Source organism: Ceratotherium simum, chromosome 34, assembly GCF_057802395.1.
Source record: "Ceratotherium simum simum isolate JZ-2026a chromosome 34, ASM5780239v1, whole genome shotgun sequence".
Lineage (NCBI taxonomy): Eukaryota > Metazoa > Chordata > Mammalia > Perissodactyla > Rhinocerotidae > Ceratotherium > Ceratotherium simum.
In genome coordinates this window covers 2,726,808-2,745,287 of record NC_141933.1, presented here as the reverse complement: position 1 = coordinate 2,745,287, position 18,480 = coordinate 2,726,808, and the positions used below count along the sequence as shown (strand labels likewise).

Below are 18,480 nucleotides of genomic sequence, written 5' to 3'. Positions count from 1 at the left end.
GACCCTGGGGAAGGAAGGGCGAAGCCCCACTCGGCAGCCCCTCGGGCTGAGCCGGGGGCCGTGCACAGAGCCAGAACAGACACAGGAAATAGCCTAATTGCATTTGCGCAGGAACACCAAATCCCTTGCAGCTGCACGCGGGCTGGGCCAGGGGCCACGGGCGGGCCGGCCGTCGCCAGCGTCCTGACAGCTCCACAGAGCGTGCCAAGGGGTCTGGGCCGCCGGCCTGGCTGGGGGGGCGCCTTTCCCAGGCCAGAGGCCCCCACCCCACCCCAGGAGAGCCGCCCCCCTCTCAGTTCCCAGAACGGAGCCCAGCTGTGGATCAGTGAGGGGTGAGGTCATGGGAGGGGGCCAGGAGGGGCCGCATTACTCACATCCCGGGGCAGGCGGGAAGGGAGGAGGCGAGGAGGGAAGGGGCTGAGCCAGCTCCTTGTCCTTGGGCCCTGGGTCAGGGGCTAGGGGCTGGCTGCTTCTCCCAGCATAGAGCCTTGGGGAGACCCTGCACCCCCACTCTGCCCCACAAGCTCCCTGACTGTGAGGGCTTAGGGAGCCACACGCAGATGGTAGAAGGTGACACTCGGAGGGGCCAGCTCCTCAGGCATGATGTTTTCAGAAAACACGCCTTGGCCTCTCTCCAGGGCTGTTGTTGGGGAGAAGGCAAGGGAGACAGTGAACAGTTGCTGGGGCACCCCGGCGGGGTCCCAGGGGGACTGGACCTGCCGTTTTGCCCTCACCTTATTCCTATGTCTGAGTCTGCACATGGACATCCATGTGTGCACGTGTGTGTGCACAGTGTGGGTGGTTGGGCCCACGTGTGGTGTGTGGTTTGTGTGCGCCTATGTGGGCCTGAGTGTGGGGCTCATGGAGAAAGTTTGTGGGCACATGTGCATTCCTGCCACGCGGCCATGCGCTGTGGGTTCACGTGTGGGGCCTGGTATGGGACACAGTGCCATGTGTGTGGACCCCAGGGATTCGCACACGTCTGTGTCTGGGATGACCAGACGCTGTGTGGTCTCTGCACTCAGTTGTGCTGGTGACGGGTCTCCAGGACTTTGAGGAGGGGTCTGGGGGGCGGGAGTGGCCACCTGGTCCGAGAGAGACCCCACGAGGGGCTCCCGAGCCCAGGCCCGAGGAGGAGCTGGGGTTTAGGTCCATGCACGCACCCCCATGCACCACACATTGGCTAAAACCCCTCAAACCCTCTACACAGACATGTCCACGGGCACGTGCAGCTTGGACATAGGAGCGAGAGTAGCACAATGGCCAGTCTCTCCCTCCAGGGAATCCCTCAGGGGGTGGCCCCAGGAGCTGCCCCAGGAGAAGGCACCTTCTCTCCACCCCAGATCCGGGGATGTCTCCCTGAGCTCCAGCCACGCCCTGCTCTGCTCCCATCCTCCATTTGGAGGGGCTGCTGGCGTGCAGAGCAGGAAGGGACCCCAGACTCCGGGTCCCCACAGCCTCCAGAGCACCCCAGGCTCTACCTCCCCAGACAGAACACGGCCCCGCAGCCCCCAGCCAAGGCCTGGAGCCAGAGGCTGGGCCTCATCTGCCGCCTGATGGGAGCCAGGTGTGGGGAATTAAGTGGCTCCCTGGGGCCCATGGGGGTGGGAGTGGAAGGCACTTCTGAGAAGTGGGGTGGGCGGACTGGGGGTGCAGAGGTCTGAGCAGGCTGTCTGGTTTGCGTGGCTGGAGTTCCATGTGGCCGCAGCGGGGGGAGCGGGCCTCTCGCGGGGGCTGTGGAGGGGCCTGGCTTTTGTCTGAGAGGCTCCGAGGAGACCTCGGAGAGATTAGATCATGTGCTGGCAGGGCTGCTGAGACCACGGGGCCGGCCCAGCCCGGCCAGGGGATGGAGGCCCAGAAGGAGCGGGCTGCGGGGTCAGGCGGCGGACACCAGCAGGAAGGGACTGAGACCCTGGCTTGGGGCAGTGAGCCCCGCAGAAGCAGAGACCCCGGACACCCCTCTCGGGCTCCAGGGGGGCTGGGGGATGCAGGGCCATGCTGGCTGGATGAGGCCTGTGGTGCCCACTGGACACCAGTGGTCTGAGATCTGCTGGGCCACGGCCAGAGTGGCCAGGCTCTGGACCCCAGGCCCAGGCCGACCTTGTGCAGCTCGGAGTGAGGGATCCTGAGCAGCCACAGGTGTCAGCGTGCCCTGCAGGAGGAACCTCTCCTGTGCCGGGCCCTGCAGTGGGCCTTAGTTTCCCCATCCTTGAAACAACATAGAGAGACTCCACGAGGGCTCTGAGATGGAGGGCGGCAGTGTGGGGTGAGCCGACCCTGCAGGGCCCTCCAGCGGTGGGCTCAAGCCCAGGCTGGAGGCAGCCTCTTCTCTGGGCCTCAGGCCCTCCTTCGTGGCCACCTTCTCCCAACGTGCTGTGCTCTTAGGGAGCAGGGAGGAGAGCCACAGCTGGGTGGTTGGGGTAGGGGAGTGGCTGCCCAGCTGGGTCTGCTCCTGGCATGACCCCCGCCTGGCCCGGCAGTGCCCAATGGGCCAAGGCTGCGGCCTCTTGACTCAAGTGGGATGTATGGCCACAGCCCGCTCTGCACACCTCCAGGGACCTCTTCCCGTGCCCTCCCAGGCCCTGCCCCGGGCCAAAGCCAGCCAGCCTGTGTCCTGGCTCTGATTAGGTGCCGGGAGCCAGACTGGTGGAAGGGGACGGAGGGTCTTATCCTGTCCTCTACTTTCTCCATGCCTGTCTGGACACGGGAGCCCCTCCGCGGAGCCTCCCACAGGGGGCACATGATGTCCAGACGGCTACAGAGCCACAGGACTTTCCCCACGCCAGCGGGCTCCTTCATGACATTCTCACAAGACCTCAGCTCTAAAGATGAGGAAACTGAGGCCCAGAGAGGGCAGGGGCTGGTCCAGCCCCCTCACCACGCGGCTCCATCGAGGCCTGCATGGATGGGAGAGGCGGGGTGCGGGCCGTGGTGTGACTGTCCCTCCATGTGCCCCAGGCTCACCACCCAGTGGAGTGTGGAGGATGAAGAGGAGGCTGCCCGGGAGCGGCGCCGGCGGGAGAGGGACAGGCAGCTGCGGGCCCAGGACGAGGACGGAGATGGCCAGTCCCCCGAGCGGCAGGAGCAGGAGAAGCTGTAAGCAGCCCCCGGCCAGAGTGCCTGGTCCCGCACCCCTGGGTAGAGGAGACACTGGTGGTCAGGCCCTGGGCTGGGGTCTCAGAGAGGATGAGACTGAGGGGGCCCAGCCCTGGAGCAGGGGCAGGAGAGGGAGTTGTTCTTAGCGTGGGGGTCGAAGCCCGGGGCCAATGGAGTCTGCCGGCTGCCCGGCCCGAGACATGTGCAGCCGCCCCTCCCGGCCAGCCTCCCGGGGGTGCTGACTCAGGCTCTGGCTGCCCTGCATGGTCCCAGCCCTTGCTTGGACCGACTCTGACCTCAGCTGCGAGGCCCTGGCCTCCAAGCCCCCCGCCCAAGCTCCTTGCTGCCGGTGACTCAGGGAGGCCACGTCCAACTTGGCGGGCCGTGGACCCGCTCGTTTCCTCCCGCACAGGAGGCCCCGCGGCGGGGCTCGGCTGTTTTTCCAATAATGCCCCCTCCTCCGGCCCTGTCTTGCTGCATTTTCTCCGAGTCAGCAGCTCTGGGTGGGGTGGGGTGCTGTAGCGGTCACAGCCCCTCAGGCCAGGTCCTTGGCCTACAGGGCAGGGGCTGGGGAGCAGGCAGGGAGCTCACTGGTGCTGGGATCACAGCCCTGCAATGGGGGACAGGGTGCAAGGCTCACACTGCTGTCCAGGGAAGGAGCCTGCGGGCCAGGGCCCTGGGGGCTCAGCGGGGAGAGCAGAGGGAGACTTGTCACCCACATGCGGGGAGCCCACACTGAAGGGGGAGGTACAGCCCAGCTCTCAGGGAGCCCTAGACTGAAGGGGGAGGCACACCCAGCTCTCAGGGAGCCCTAGACTGATGGGGGAGGCATAGCCCAGCTCTTGCAGAGCACTAGACTGATGGGAGAGGCACAGCTGAGCACTCGGGGAGCCCTAGACTGATGGAGCAGGCACACCCAGCTCTCGGGGAGTCCTAGATTGATGGGGTAGGCACAGCCCAGCTCTCGGGGAGCCCTAGACTGATGGGGGAGGCATAGACCAGCCCTCGAGGAGCCCTAGAGTGATGGAGGAGGCACACTCAGCTCTCACAGAGCCCTAGACTGATGGAGGAGGCATAGCCCAGCTCTTGGGGAGACGTGGACTGATGGGGGAGGCACAGCCCAGCTCTTGGGGAGCCCTAGACTGATGGGGGAGGCCCACCCAGCTCTCAGGGAGCCCTAGACTGATGGGGGAGGCCCATCCAGCTCTCGGGGAGCTCTAGACTGATGGGGAGCCCTCGCTTAGTGGTGTGAGATGCCACCTTGGACTCAGGCTGCTCCAGGCTACAGAGGGACACAGTCCTGTCCTCGAGATTCTCTGACAATGGGGAGACTCAGCCCAGCAGTGCTGAGTCTGCCTCTGTGGCAGACAGGATCTCCCACTTGAAGCCCAGCGTCTGAGAGGGAGGAGGTGTGAGGGCGCCCAGCCCTGAGCCCCCTGAGCTGCTCTTTCAGCCTCAGCCTGAAGCCCACAGAGGCCCCTGAACTGGATGAGGATGAGGGTTTCAGCGACTGGTCCCAGAAGCCAGAGCAGCGGCAGCAGCACTTGGGAGCCGGGGAGACCTCGGACGGCGGAGAGTCCCCTCAGGGCAAGAGTCCGGAGGGGGAGCAGGAGGAAGACAGGCAAGTGGGGGTCCCCTCCCCAGCCAGCCCCTCCAAATGCCCCCGTGGCTGTGAGAGGGGGAGAAGGGAGGAAGAGGACAAGACTGCAGGGCGGCCGGCAAGGGGGCTGCGGGGAGGGAGGGGAGGAAATCTCATTCCTGGGCTCCCCTGGGCCCCTGGGCCCCATCCAGACCAGCTGTGGCCTCAGGCCGGGGTGTTGCCACGTCAGCACACATCTGCAGCCCACTTACGTAATGGAGGCTCTGCGCCCCCGCCGCCCGCCCTCCCTTCCTCCCTCGGGGCTGGCTGATCTCCATTCCCACGGAGGGGAGCAGGTATTTCCAGATGTGCGGCCTTCGAGCCGGCCTTGGGGGGACAAGCTTTCCAGATGTGCAGACGTGTTTGCTGGTCTGAACCCGGGTAGGGTGGGAGCCGAAGCGCCCCTGGGTCCCAGGGATGGGGGACTGCTCCCGGAGCCTCACCCCACCCCAAGTCGGGAGCTCCGAGTTGCTCTCTGCACCCTGCAGGCCGTGCCTGAGGCCCCACTGTGGTCAGGGTCCTCGCTCTGCTCTGGAGCTCCTTGCCCCAAGCTCCACCAGACTGGGGTCTCTCCCCTCTCTGGGCCACCTCCTGGCCCCTTTGAGGTCCCTAAGCAGCCTTGAGCTCTCGCTCAGACCTCTCCTATGGCTTAACCACCTCTTTTCCATCCTACAAGCAGGCTCCCACACCCCGGGATCCAGCTGCCTAGCTGGGGCCTGGTCCTGGCTTGGCCTCTGCCCACCACCCTCTCCAGGACTCAGTTTCCCCATCTGCCTTTGGGAGTCGCTGCACACTCTGCATTTCTGAGCCAGGGCTGGGGTCAGCAGGGGTGGGCACAGCCCCACCGGCCCCTGCTCCTTTCTCCCCAGCAGGCTGCAGGCCATGCCATCCAACAGCAGGGGGCACCTCGGCTCCATGGTTGAATCCTCCCGCTCTGAGCAGGCCCCCTCCTCGCCCCCCGCACCTGCCTGGCTGCACACCCTCACCACTGAATGGGCTTCTGTGTGTCTGCTGCTGGCTCAGACCCCGGCCCACCTTGGGCGGTGGGTCTGGGTCTTGGCTGGCACGAACACCGAGAAGCCTGAAATCATGGAAAATGCGAGAATTTCCCATCATCTTCTCCAGGTTCAGTCCCGCTCAAGTGCAGAGCCGTGTGGCTGCCAGCGGGCTGTCTCCCCTCCCTCGTGCCAGCACCATGAGCCCCTCTTCTTGCGGATGCGGTCCTAGCCATGACCCCTGCCCTTCCCTGTCCTCCACCTGACCAGCCCCAAAATCCCCCACAGACCCCACCTCACTCCCGCTTGCCCCTACATGGAGCAGGGCCGGAGCAGGCTGCCCAGGGAGGACACACACCAGCAGCACGAGAGGCTGGGGCTCCTCCAGAGAGCCTGGAGACTGGGCTAGCCTCAGCGTGAGGGTGGCCTTCTGTCAAGAGAAGCCTGTCCAGTGGGGATGGAGCAGTGGGTGCTGTTCTCCAAGGGGCCCTGTACACAGAGGGCCAGCTCTAAGTCCTTGGGCCTGCCTCCCCAAATAAGCTGGGGTCTTGGGCTTCCTCGGCACTCAATGGGTCTGACCGCCCCCCTCTTACAGATGGGGAAACTGAGGATTGGAAACCGGAAGGGACTCGAACCAAGCAATTGGATGACCTTTGATCCGATTGACTCCCTCTTCCTCCCCACAGGTCCCTCCAGCATGCCCATGGGCACGAGGACAGTGATGAGCTGAGCCAAGCCGGAGTCTGCCTGGAGGAGTTGCATCTGAGCCCCAGCTCAGAGCCCCAGGAGGAGACAGAGCCCAGGGGCCCAGAGGGGACTGTCCAGGGCAGCCAGGTGCTGGCAGAGGCTGAGGAAGCAGATGAGCAGGTGACGGGAGCTCCCCTGGGTGTCGGGGCACACTCCAAGCCCTGGGCTGGATCTGTCTCTGCTGCCCACATGCTCTGTGGGCCTCGTGGGACCAGCCCAGAGGGAGCCAGCTCCCCTACCCATAAGCTCTGTAGCCCCCACATTTTCAGAGGGTGGTGGGGCTCAGTGACCCTGAGTGATGGAATGACGACTCCCCGGACCCATCAGTGCCTGCTGCAGACAATTCCAGAATCAGAGCACGTCAGGGCTGGAGAGGACCTAAGGCCCAGGGAGGGGAAGGTGCTCCCACAGGTCCTGGGTGGGGCAGGAGGGAAGCAAAGGGGATGCTCATCGAGGTCCCATAACCTCAGATGTTCTGTTCCCAGCACGAGAAACACCAGCAGCCCAGGACACCCAGCCCCTTGGTCCTGGAGGGGAGTACGGAACAGGGCTCACCTCCCCTGAGCCCCAGCACCAAAGTAGGTCAAGCCCGCAAGCCTGCCGCCTCTTTCTCTCTCCCTGACTCAGCAGCAAACGACAGCCCCAGAGAGGCAGCCACATGTAGCTCCTGCTCTCTCTCTGCTATTCCCCCATGCCCCCCACTCAGCAAACCCTTGAGAAATAAATAAACGGGTGATTGGATTGGTGGATGGGAGCAGCTAGGGGGATGGAGAGTGGGCCTTGCTCTGGCTTCGAAGGGTCACTGCTCTGCCCGCCCTCCACAGCTCAGCGACAGAACCGAGTCCCTGAACCGCTCCATCAAGAAGAGGTATGTCTGACTGCTTTCCAGGCTAGGACAACGGGTTCTCCAAGAGGGGGTTGAAGAGAGGGCCCAGGAATGAGATATGGGGGCTTGAGAGAGCTCTGGCGGGGGTGCTCAGAGTGGGATGTCGAAGCCGAGAGAGGGGGCATGAGGCGTGACCCTTCTCCTATCCTTCAGTAACAGTGTGAAGAAGTCCCAGCCAGCCCTGCCCATCTCCAAGATTGATGAGCGTCTGGAGCAGTACACTCAGGCCATCGAGGTATGATCAGACTCCTCCTCTTCTGCTGGATCCGTCCTTCATTCATGCACCCATTTTTCCATCCAATCAACTTCCTTCCATCTACCCAATGCCCCTGATCCAGCCAACTCTCTTCCGTCCAACCAATACTCCTCCATCTAATCCACATTCCTCCATCTAATCCACACTCCTCTATCCAACCATCACCCCACCATCCAATTAACACGACCCCGTCCAACCAACACCACTCCATCCAGCCAATGTCCCTCCATCCAACCAATGTTCCTCCATCCAATCAACACCCCTCTATCCAACCAACACTCCTCTCTCCAACCATCACTCCTCCATCAATCAACACCACTCCATCCAACCAACACCTCTCCGTTCAACCACCACTCCATCCAAACGATGTCCCTCCATTCAACCAACATTCCTCCATCCAACCAACACACCACCATCCAAACTGCACTCCTACATCCAACCAACACCACTTGATTCAACCACCACCACTCCATCCAAACAATGTCCCTCCATTCAACCAACACTCCTCCATTCAACAAATACCCCTCCATGCAATCAACACACAGCCGTCCCACCAACACCCATCCATCCAGCCAACACCACTCCATCCAATCAGTATTCCTCCATTCAACCAACACTCTTTCATATAACCAATCCTCCTCCATCTAACCAACCTTTTTTCATCCAACCAATACCCCTCTATTCAACCAACAACCTCCATCTAACCAATATCCCTCCATCCAGCCAACACTCCTCCATCCAACACTCCTCTGTCCAACCAAAGTCCCTCCATCTAACACCCCTTTATGAAACCAACACTTCTCCACCCAATCAATGTCTCTCCTTCCAACCAACACTCTTCCATCCAACCAATACTCCTCCGTCCAACCAACACCCTCTATCCACCAATGCACCCTCATTCAACCAATGTCCTTCCATCTAATCAACACCCCTCCATTTGACCAACATTCCTCTATTCAACCAGTGTTCCTCCATACAACCAAATCCCCTCATTTCAACAACTCCCCACCATACAACCAACACCCTTCCATCTAACCAATACCTTTCCATGCAACCATCACTCCTCCATCCAGCCAATGCCCTTCCATGCAACCCATGATCTTATAGCCCTATGCCACGGGCAGCATGAGGATAGCCCCACATCTGTCTCATATCCCATCATATCAACTGTGCTCTCCAGAACAAGGGGGTATTTCACAAGTACACCAAACAGAGAAATGCACACCTTTTCAGAGGGCCTTGCTCCAGCCCTGAGTTGTGACAGCACTCCTGGGGAAATGTGCAGATCCAGAGGATATTGTCTGCATGCTGGAGGGTCTCCCCAGACCTCTCTGACATGTCCCATGTGGCTGTCCCCTAAAGCAGTCCTGGGCTCTGTCTCCTCTGCAGACTGGCCGGACCCCCAAGCTAGCCCGCCAGCCCTCCATTGAGCTGCCCAGCATGGCTGTGGCAAGCACCAAGAGCCGGTGGGAGACGGGAGAGGTGCAAGCTCAGTCCGCTACCAAGGCCCCCTCCTGCAAGGTAGGATCCCCTGCTTGGTAAGGCAAGTGGGAGACTGTCCAGGCTGAAGGGTGGGTGGACGGCACTGGGGCATCTGAGGGAGCTGAGGTTCACTAGGCTGGCCTTCGGTGTGGAAGGCTGTGTGGAGAAGGCTGCCACCTTCCCTTTCCTGCCTCTTCCCCTGGGCTCTCATGCAAGGAAGCAGGTGGGTAGGCCTGGGGCCCCTGGCCAGGTGAGGCCAGGCTGGAGAGAAGGGTTTTGAGACCCCTTGTCAGAGGTCTGCACCTGTGATGCCTCCTTCCTTCTTCCCCCAGGATATTGTAGCTGGAGACATGAGCAAGAAGAGCCTCTGGGAGCAGAAAGGAGGCGCCAAGACCTCATCAACAATTAAGGTAGAGTCTAAGTAGGCTTGATGCGGGGAGGGCGGGTCCAGCAGGTGAGAGCCAAGAGGGGCTGTCCTCAGAGCATCTGGAGGGCTTCCCAGAGGCAGCATGATCTTCCTACTGCTGCTCTCACCTTCACACTTGGTCTCCTTCCACGACAGAGCACCCCATCTGGGAAGAGATACAAGTTTGTGGCCACCGGACATGGAAAGTACGAGAAGGTGCTCGTAGACGAGGGCTCGGCGCCCTAGGCCCCCTTCTCGGTGAGTCCAGGGCAACGGCTGGAGCATGATGCATTGTGCCTGAAATGCGCCATTCTGGGAGTGTGGCGGGGTGGACAGGGCCTACTTGTCCATGTCACAGGCTGTCAGGGCAGCCTGAGAGGGCCGGATGCCCAGTCTCGGAGCCAGCCAGAACCCAGCCTCCACTCGGTCTCCCAGCCCCTGCAGACTCGCGCCCCCCACCCCCTTACAGGGGACGTGGAAGCTTTGTCCCTTTCCCCGGCTTCACCCTGCTCAGCCATTCTCTGCGGGGAAGCTCAAACCTCCCTTCTTCCCAGACTCGTTAGGCAGTGAGGATGTCCTGGCCCCTGCAGGGCTAACATTGGAGGAAGTGGATGGGATGGAGCCCGGGGAGCTCGAGTCCCCTCCCGGGGGTGAGCTGAGGGCCTGAAAGGGACTAGAACCTCGGTCTCACCCTCCTGCCCCAGAGGGCCCGCTCCCATTTCCATCGCCCTGCCCTCGCCTGGTGAGGAGTCAGACAGGGACCCGCTGCCGTGGTTAGACACACTTTTATTAGTGGCCTGGGTCCCAGGCTCCATTTTTAGCACCGTTACATCCTGGCCCCTTTCCAACTGCTGCTGCCCCCCTGAGTCCTGCTCTCAGGGGCTGGGGCCCGAGGTTTCCCCAAGGCCCTCCATGTCCTTTCCCATTGCTGCTGGCCCCCATCAGAGCCCTGGCACTTGCCCTGAGTCAGACCCCGGCTCACAGCAGCCTGGGGGCCCCCAAAGCAGCATGAGGCCTGGGGTCCCATTCACTGCCCCTAGCTGGGCCATTACCCCTCCTCACCCACTTGGCTGGGCTGTTCTCCGAGCCCCAGTACTGAGGACACCACCCCATCCAGCCATCGAAGCCTGGTCCTGAGCGATGCCAAGGCCTTGCCCCTCTCTCCCGTCAGTGAGCTGCCCTCAAGCTCTGCCCCCAGGTGCGGGAAGCAGAGGTGGGCAGCTAAGGGACAGGGGTGCAGGACAAACTCGCACTGGGCCCGGGGCCTGGCTCCCCGCACCTGCCAGGGCTCCATTGTCTGGAAGCATGGCAAGCAGACCGCTGACGCAGCTAATAGTGCGGACAGCAAACATAAACCCGGCCCCTAATCTTTCACAGCAAAGGGATGGGGACCACAGAGCCTGGCCCCAGAATCCTCCCCGTCCTACCCAGCCTCTGAGCTCATCACCCAGAGCAACCAGGGACTGAGCCCAGCCCTCCCCGCTCCCCGCCAGCAGCCCTCGGGGGCTCCGGGCTTCCCTGGAGACCCAGGCAGGCCCTCTGTGCAGCGTGCAGGCCGGAGCCAGGGCCTGCTGCTGATCGCCTCCCTGCCCCTCCTTGCCCCAAGCCCCACGTGGAGACATGGGTCAGCCCCGCCGTGCGAGGTCGATGATCCAATTCCCTGCCTCATAGCAGATGGGTGCTTTCCGTCTCACCCACAGTTTCACCAGAAAGCTCCCACACTCTCCCCAATGCAGACCCCTTCTCTGACCCCTCCACACCATTGAAACCTGCCTCCTTCTTCCCCCCGCCTTCTCCTGGCCTCAGGCCACCTCCCACCATGGTCCTTCACCCTCCCATCCACCCAGCCTGCCCTTCCTGACCACCAGGCACCCCCAGGCTCCCTCAGCACCCACCCGGCCCTGGTGCCCTCCTCAGTGGCCACAGCTTCCCAGCTGGACCGTCACCCCGTCTTCTATTCACCCCCTGGTCCTGGGCCCTGGGGCCATCCTGGCCCTTCACTGGATCCTCCAGCCAGCCGCCGTCCTGTTGAAGTTCCTGGGCTGGGGGCTCAGCTCCAGGACAGGGTGGATCGTGGGAGGGGGCCGGGCGGCCACCTCCTGCAGCTTCCGGGCGTTGAAGCGAGGCCGATATAGGAAGGGCAGGCGGCTGAGGCCAGCCAGGGTGCCAGCCCCGTCCCTGGGCATTGCCGGGCTGCCACGAGACTCGGCCACTGACGTGCGGTACAGCACTGCGTCCCACATCCTGGAGGCCCGAGAGGAGGGGGGCCGGGGCGCTGGGCTGGTGGGGACTGTCACCTCCTGCTCTGCACGCTCTGGGCTTGGCTCTGGCCCCGGGAACGGGGAATCCTCCTCCATCAGCTGCTTCTTGAGGCGCGTCCAGCCGCTGAGCCGGGGCTTGGGTGCGACTTTGGGGACAGGGCATGGGTGGGGACCTGCTGGGGGGGCAGGGGACAAGGCCCCGTGGGGGCTGGAGATCTGCTCAACCACAGCAGTAGGGCCAGCTGTGGGGGGCTCCTCCATGCACTCAGCCTCAGGGGCCACAGAGGCCGGCGTGTAAGGCGAGGGTCCCGGCCAGCGGTGGGTGGGGGCTATGGGCACCACAACCCAGGTGCTGGGCTCTCTGGGCACTGAGGCCTGGATGCCAGGGGGCGGCCTGGGCATGGGGGGCACCTCAGGCCAGGAACTGGCAGCCTGGGCCCCAGCGGGCAGTGGGTGGATGTGGGCCACCGGGATCAGGGGCTGAGCCCCGGGAAGGCACCACACTGTATCTTGGTCCTGGCTGCCAGGCTCCCCATCCGGGGCCGTCCGGTGGGGATCAGGGATCCCAGCCTGCGGGGACGGTGACAGCCGGATGTGTACCTGGCTGATGTGGGTGTCCCCCACTACAGGTGCCGAGACTTGGGCAAAGCCACTGGGGGCCCTGGGGGGTTCTGGGGCCGGGGCTACGAGCTGGGGCCCCGTGGCCTTGAAGTGAGCAGCCAGGCTCCTGCGCTGGGTGAGGCTGAAGGAGAACATGGATTTCTGTGGAGGCGATGCCACATGGTGGATGACGGGGGTGTGGGGGCTGCGGGGCAGCGCGGCCACCACGCGCGGGGCCTCGGCAGGGCGCAGGGCCCCAGCAGGGCGCCGGGCCTCAGCTTGGAGCAGGGCCTCAGCAGGGTGCGGGGCTGTGGGCTCCTGGTCGTGGCTGGCCTCACTCACAGGGGATAGGGAGGTGCGGAAAGCCCCAGGCGGGCCAGGGGGCCCGCCCCCGGTCATCTTCTTCCTGGCTGCCTTCCTCAGAAGTTTCTGCAGACGTAGGTTGTCCTTCCCCGGCTTGGGCAGGAGTGGCGGTGGGGGTCTGGAGGGCCCCTGGGGGCACGGGCCAGCCACCTCAGGGGCCATCGAGGCAGCTGAGATGAGCATTGCTGCACCCTGGGGTGGGGAGGGACAGCCGTCAGGCCAGCCCTCCTCACGTCTCCTCCCCCTCCCTGTGAGGACACACAGTCCCCCTGTGGTGCAGGAGGACCCAAGGCCCAGGGGCGACACAGCCTGACCATCAGAAGTTCTGCTTCCCAGGTGCCTTCTAGGCAGGTCTGTCTGCATCAGCATCTCCTTGGGGAGCCTCCGCCATCACCCTGGTTTGGGAATGAGCCCACAGGGCCCGAGTCGTTCGGTGGGTGATGGACAAGGGCTGGAACCTGGCTCCAGGCACCGCCCGTGTGCACAGCCTGGGCCGGGAGACCCACAGGCGAGCTCCAAGTGGGAGGCACGTGCTGGGCGGGCCGCCCACGGGGGCAGGAAGAGCGCCTGCCCGCTAACGCGTGAGGCGCGCCACGCCGTCGCCGGTCTGACCACAGGCGCGTCCGCTGCAAGCCAGCGGTGAGGGTGGCGGCCAGAGACTCTGGGAAGCCGAGGCTGCATCATCAGAGGTAGATTTGCCGGGAGGTGGGAGCAATTTTCGCTGAGCTACGCTAAATGGGACGTTCCCGCAGACATCTCGGCTGGGGTGGTCCTGGCCAAGCCGCCCGCCCTGGTTTCTGGGCGCCACGTGCTTGCAAGGACGTTGACAAATGGCGTCTGGTCCAAGCCAGAGGCCGGCCGGTTTGGGGGAGGAGGGAGGCCTGGGGGCTGCCGCCCCTGGGGGCCGGCTCTGTCAGGCAGGAGCAGATCTGCCTGGGGGGCCAGGCGTCTGCTGGGGGCTCACACTCAGTTGCTGCCCGCCTCTGGGGCCCCAGGACCCCAGGAATCAGGGAACAACAGGTCTAGCTCTGCGGGACTGCCAGGCTAGCAGGCGAACAGGGGGTGGACGGCATTCCCTCCTCCTCGAGCTCCAAGCAGGGCCCAGGACCCCAGAGCTCGGCGGCAGGAAGCAGGCTTCCCAGTGGAGGCGGACACAGGGTTTCGGTGGCTGGAGAAGGGAGGCTGCTCCTGGTGGTGGGAGGGGTGCGTGAAGGCAGCAGGGCCGTGGCCCCTCCTTGGACTGCAGCCTCACGCTCCCCACCCCGTGTCTGTGTTTCAGCTTTCCTGAGGCTGCAGGTGCAGGTTGGAGACGCTGTGCTCCCAGGGGAGAGTCCAGCCAGATGCCCGCCACGGCCCTGCCGAAGAAGCTGCTTCCCATTGCCCGCTTGGCCTGCCCACGCCCCTCCACCACACACCACCCACCACCATCACTACCTGTTTGCTCCTGGACCCTCCAACGTCTCTCCCCTCCCACTCTCTGACCACTCCCACCCCCTGGCTCTGCCTCTTACAGCTCAGGCTGATGGCTGGCTTCAAGGGCCCCCTCCAGAGAGGCTGAGAGCTCCCAAGGCAGTTGCAGCCTGTGCGGAGAGAGGGCACCTGTGGGGGACTTCCAGGTCACGAGCCACTGACACCTGAGCTGGGTGCCCAGGCCCTGCATCCCTCCCTGCACCCTGCTTGCAGACCCCTCCATTTTGTGCAATAAAGCTCCTGGTGTGTCCCCATGTGCTGGCTTTCTGGTGCTCACTAACTGGGGGAGGGACAAGGAAGCAGGTTGGAAAGGCCATCCCATCCTGCACAGCGGTGGGACCCAGGCCTCTGGCCTCTGGATCTAGATACTCTGTGTTCTGTTCTGTGGGCTTCTGCAGTGTTAGACTCTGGGATCTGAGGTGTTTGGTGGCCTAAGTCAGGGTGCACGTGATGGGTGGGATCCAGTCCTCCTCTTCTAGGACGTCTGGGATGCCTCCCCCCTTGACTGGCCCGATAAAAACTTTACAGCACCTGAACCACTGTGCACTTCAGGTCTGTGCCCCTAGACTGAGCATCCCCTGAGGACAAGACCCACCTTGGGGTCATCCCCCATCCCAGCACCGAGGAGGGGTTCGGTGAATGTTTAGTGGTTGGACAGGTGAGTGGATGATGAATGATAGATGAATGGATGGGTTGATGGATAGATGATGGATAGATAGATGATGAGTGACGGGTGTTTGGTGGATGATAGATGGGTGGATGGATGGATGGGTGGATGGGTAGGTGGGTGGGTGATGGATGGATGACAGATGAATGGATGATAAATGGATAGATGGAGAGAGGGAGGGATGGATGAATGGGTGGATGAATGAATGGATGTATGGTTGGGTAGATGGATGGACTGATGTATAAATAGAAAGACAAGTGAGTGAATCATTGGGTGACGGATGGATAGATAAAGAATAGATGAATGGGTGGATGGGTGGATCTACAGACAGAATGAGAGGTAGATATGCAGAAAAATAGTTGTGCAGAGAGTGGACGGGAGAAGAGGTGTAGAGGGAGTCAGATGAATGCGTGCTGAGCAGGTGGGTGGCTGGATGGGTAGGTGGATACATGAGTGGATAGACGGATGCATGGATGAATGGATGGTGCAACGAAGGGAGGGAGATAGTAAATTTGAGAATGGATGTATGAAAATGAATGGATGAGTGTGAAGTGGGAGACAGAGTGGGGGCTGTCCTCCCAAGCCCTCCCCCGCTCCCTGGTCCTAAACTCAGGTCCGACATTGAGCCCTGCTGCCCTCGGTGTCTGGGGAGCCTTTGAAGAGCAGGACCCCTGGACCTTTGGCATTCTAGGCCTGGTTCTACTCAGAGCCTCCATTTTCTGATGTCTTCATGGTCCAATCTGCCTGTCTCCCACTGGACAGAGTAAGAATGGACAGCTCAGACGTGTTAAAACTCAACAAAGCCACGGCCACCTGTCCTCGCCCATGCCCACCTCTGAGACAGCATCCAGGGCCATGCTCTGTCAGCCGGGGAATATCCCCCAGGGGACACGGTGCTTTCTTACTTCTCATCCAGCTAGACAGGGTGTTAGCCGAGGGCAGCAGGCAGAGGCAAGGCCCACAGTTAGGTAGCGAGCTGGGACCAGAGTGGACGGCATCGAGGGGCGAGAGGCGGCTGGGGTGGATAGGAGGCAGCCAGGCACGCTGCCCTGACCCACTCCAGCCCCTCTGGAATCCTTGGCACCCTGGTCCGGTTTTGAGGACGAGGACCCAGGGTCTGTCTCCTCTGAGTGCCGTGGTGACATGGAGCTCTCACCTTTCAGAACCTGGGGGTCAGAGCCTTCCCACCACAAGGTTGAGAGGCTCAGAGGGGCGACTGCCCAAGGGTTACCTGGTTGGGGATGCCCAGACCCCGCCCCCTGCCATCTGTCCTGCCTGCATGAGAGGCCTCACCCAACACCCCCTTGCTCCGCTGCTCCAGGCACCGAATGCCAGTCCCCCACACAGAGACAGAGCAGACCAGTGACTAGAGATCGCACAGGAGCACCCAGGCGTGTGGGGCAGCCGCCGTGTAAGGTTGGGAAAGGCTCGTCTCCCAGTGCTATGTCAGCAGGTTCTATCTGGGGCCTGGCAGAGCCCGAGCCCGAGAAACTGGGCCGACTGGGAGCTCAGGCTGGCACCAGCATGGACGCCCAGGTCAGCTCAGGTCTCCTAGGAGAGCTTCAAGGTCCCTTGGGCCCTGCCACCCCCAACCATGCACACTGGAGCCAGGACCCAGACGGAGGGGCCCCTGCCCTCCCCTGCCACCCCTGCAGACAGCTGGAGCCAAGACACTGGCGCGGGGGTGGGGGTGGGGTGCCTCTCCCTCTCACTGCCTTCTCCTTGCTCCCTGGCTCTGCTCGGCTTTGCCGACTTCTGAAGCCCACCCCTGCCACTGTCCCCTGGCCAAGGCCCTGCACCATCAGTTCTCAGACTCTTCCCAGGGGTGAGATCAGGCTCCCACCCAGCCTGGGCTAGGCCGCCCCTGTCCCTTGCCTCTACTCCAGATCTCCAGTCCCCCTCCAGCCCCCAGGGGAGGCCTCTGCCCTGCCCCTTCTCCTCCCACCCCAGCCTGGCCAGCCCAGGTGGACTGGGGTGTGGATTACCTGTTGCAGGCCCTCGGCAGCCGGCGGCCCGTCCAGCAGTGCCTGCTCAATGCTGTCCTGCTGCACTACGGGCCTGGCGTCCCTAGGGGCAGGTCGCCGATACCCAAAATAAAACCTACCCCATCCCTCTGACCTCAGCGCCCGCTCTCTGGCTCAGCCTGCTCACAGGAGAGCACCTGCCAGAGGCCGAGTCTGCTGAGCGGGCAGCCACCCTCCTCTGCTGGCCGAGCAGGGCCACTGCAGGGGCCCTGACATGTCCACCTGCAGGCGCAGCCCTGAAGAACACCCTGGGCTTGAGCAACAAGCAGCCAGCAGCTCCCGGGGGCAGGCTGTCCACAGTCTGCACGGGGCTCGTGTGCATGGGGCTTCCCAAGCCAAGCTCCAGCAAGGCCTGCAGATGAGGCCCAATGCTCCTGTCCCCGCTTGTGCACCTGTATCTGTGTGTGTGGCGGGGGGTGTCCTCAGGTCTCTTAGCAGAGCCAGAGAGAGAGGAGCCAGTCTGAGAAGGAATGTCAGCCCCCACCACAGTGTAGGACATGGGCCGGGTGGCCCCGCAGCCACTCAGGGGCCTTTTTCGGAAGTGGCTCTACAGATGACCTCACTGGCAGAAAGCTGTTCAGAGTTGGCCAAGGGAAGGGGGTGCATGTGGCCCGCAAAGCCTTGCCCATCCAAGGACCTGGACAGGCGGAGGGAAAGACTTCAGGCCAGAGAAATTCAGAGATCTGACCAGGAGAGCGAGACCCCCAGCAGCTCTGGCCTCGGGGGGCTGCCCACAGCCGGGTGCTCCAGGAGAGGCATGCAGGGGCTCTGCTTCCCCTTGCGGTGTGACTGTGGGCTCGTCCCTGCCTGTCTCAGGTCCCTGTGGCCTTATCCCCAAACTGTAGGGTTTGGACAAGATGCCAACGGAAGCCTCCAGAAGCCCCTGAGGACCAGAGCAGCACAAAGCCAGGGTGGAGCTCGGGCTGGGGGTGGGGGCCTCCTGCCAGCCATCCTGATGCCCCAACTCTAAGCCTCCAGAGGGCAGGGACCTCACCCCATCCTGGGCACTGGCCCCCCAGCTGTTGCCCTGAACCAGCAGCTGCACAGACCCTGCCATCCACGCTCGTTCGGCCCCTTGCCCTGAGCCTGGGGCTGCTCTCGCCCTACTCACTGCCTCAGTTTCCCTAATCCAAGGGGCAGGGCCGTCAGAGCTGGTGGCCTCACTGGCAAGCGTGGGGACCATTGCTGTCTGCGAGTTGGATGGTGCCACCCGGAGTTCTGAGGAAAGAAAGGCCAGGCTTCACGGGTGCGCAGCAGAGCACGCTGTGGGTGGCACGCTGAGCCCTGTGGTGGGAAGACAGAGGTCTTCAGGGGCTGGACTCCCAACCAGGGAGCTGCTGGGCTGATAGCAGAGGCATGGTCCTGGCCCTGGGAGGCACCAGCAGCTGGGGGAGATGCTAGCCCCCCTGCCGTCGAACTTAGGTTATGACTTCTCTTCCCATGTATTCTGTGGCCCCCAATGGCATCCACCCGGAGACCCAGCTCTGGCTGTTAAATGGGGCTCAGATGTGATGGGGGCCCAGCCAAAGACTCACAGAGCCCTCCATTCCACGGGCTCTCCGGGACCTCAGCCCACTCCCTCTGACGG

At 62.9% G+C, this 18,480-nt stretch overlaps 2 protein-coding genes across 3 annotated transcripts in view; one reads left to right on the top strand and one right to left on the bottom strand.

Annotated features, from left to right (window-relative positions):
- LSP1 (lymphocyte specific protein 1) overlaps positions 1-14,455 on the top strand; it is a 38,456-nt gene extending 24,001 nt beyond the window's left edge. For both annotated transcript variants that reach the window (XM_087422492.1, XM_087422491.1), the window contains exons 2-11: positions 2,959-3,096; positions 4,550-4,717; positions 6,417-6,597; positions 6,963-7,055; positions 7,302-7,345; positions 7,517-7,598; positions 9,009-9,140; positions 9,434-9,511; positions 9,664-9,765; positions 14,011-14,455. In XM_087422492.1, the coding sequence (XP_087278618.1) occupies positions 2,959-3,096; positions 4,550-4,717; positions 6,417-6,597; positions 6,963-7,055; positions 7,302-7,345; positions 7,517-7,598; positions 9,009-9,140; positions 9,434-9,511; positions 9,664-9,753 (1,006 nt within the window). In that variant the 3' untranslated portion in view covers positions 9,754-9,765; positions 14,011-14,455. The remainder of the gene's footprint in view (positions 1-2,958; positions 3,097-4,549; positions 4,718-6,416; positions 6,598-6,962; positions 7,056-7,301; positions 7,346-7,516; positions 7,599-9,008; positions 9,141-9,433; positions 9,512-9,663; positions 9,766-14,010) is intronic.
- Positions 11,293-14,004, bottom strand: PRR33 (proline rich 33). Its single transcript, XM_087422493.1, has one exon. It carries the CDS (start codon positions 13,098-13,100, stop codon positions 11,505-11,507), a length of 1,596 nt encoding a protein of 531 aa, XP_087278619.1. The 5' UTR covers positions 13,101-14,004; the 3' UTR covers positions 11,293-11,504.
- Positions 14,456-18,480: the final 4,025 nt, after the last annotated feature.

Excerpts from the sequence above, each read along its gene's own strand:
- PRR33 (XM_087422493.1), bottom strand. The coding sequence starts at position 13,100 with ATGCTGATGCAGACAGACCTGCCTAGAAGGCACCTGGGAAGCAGAACT.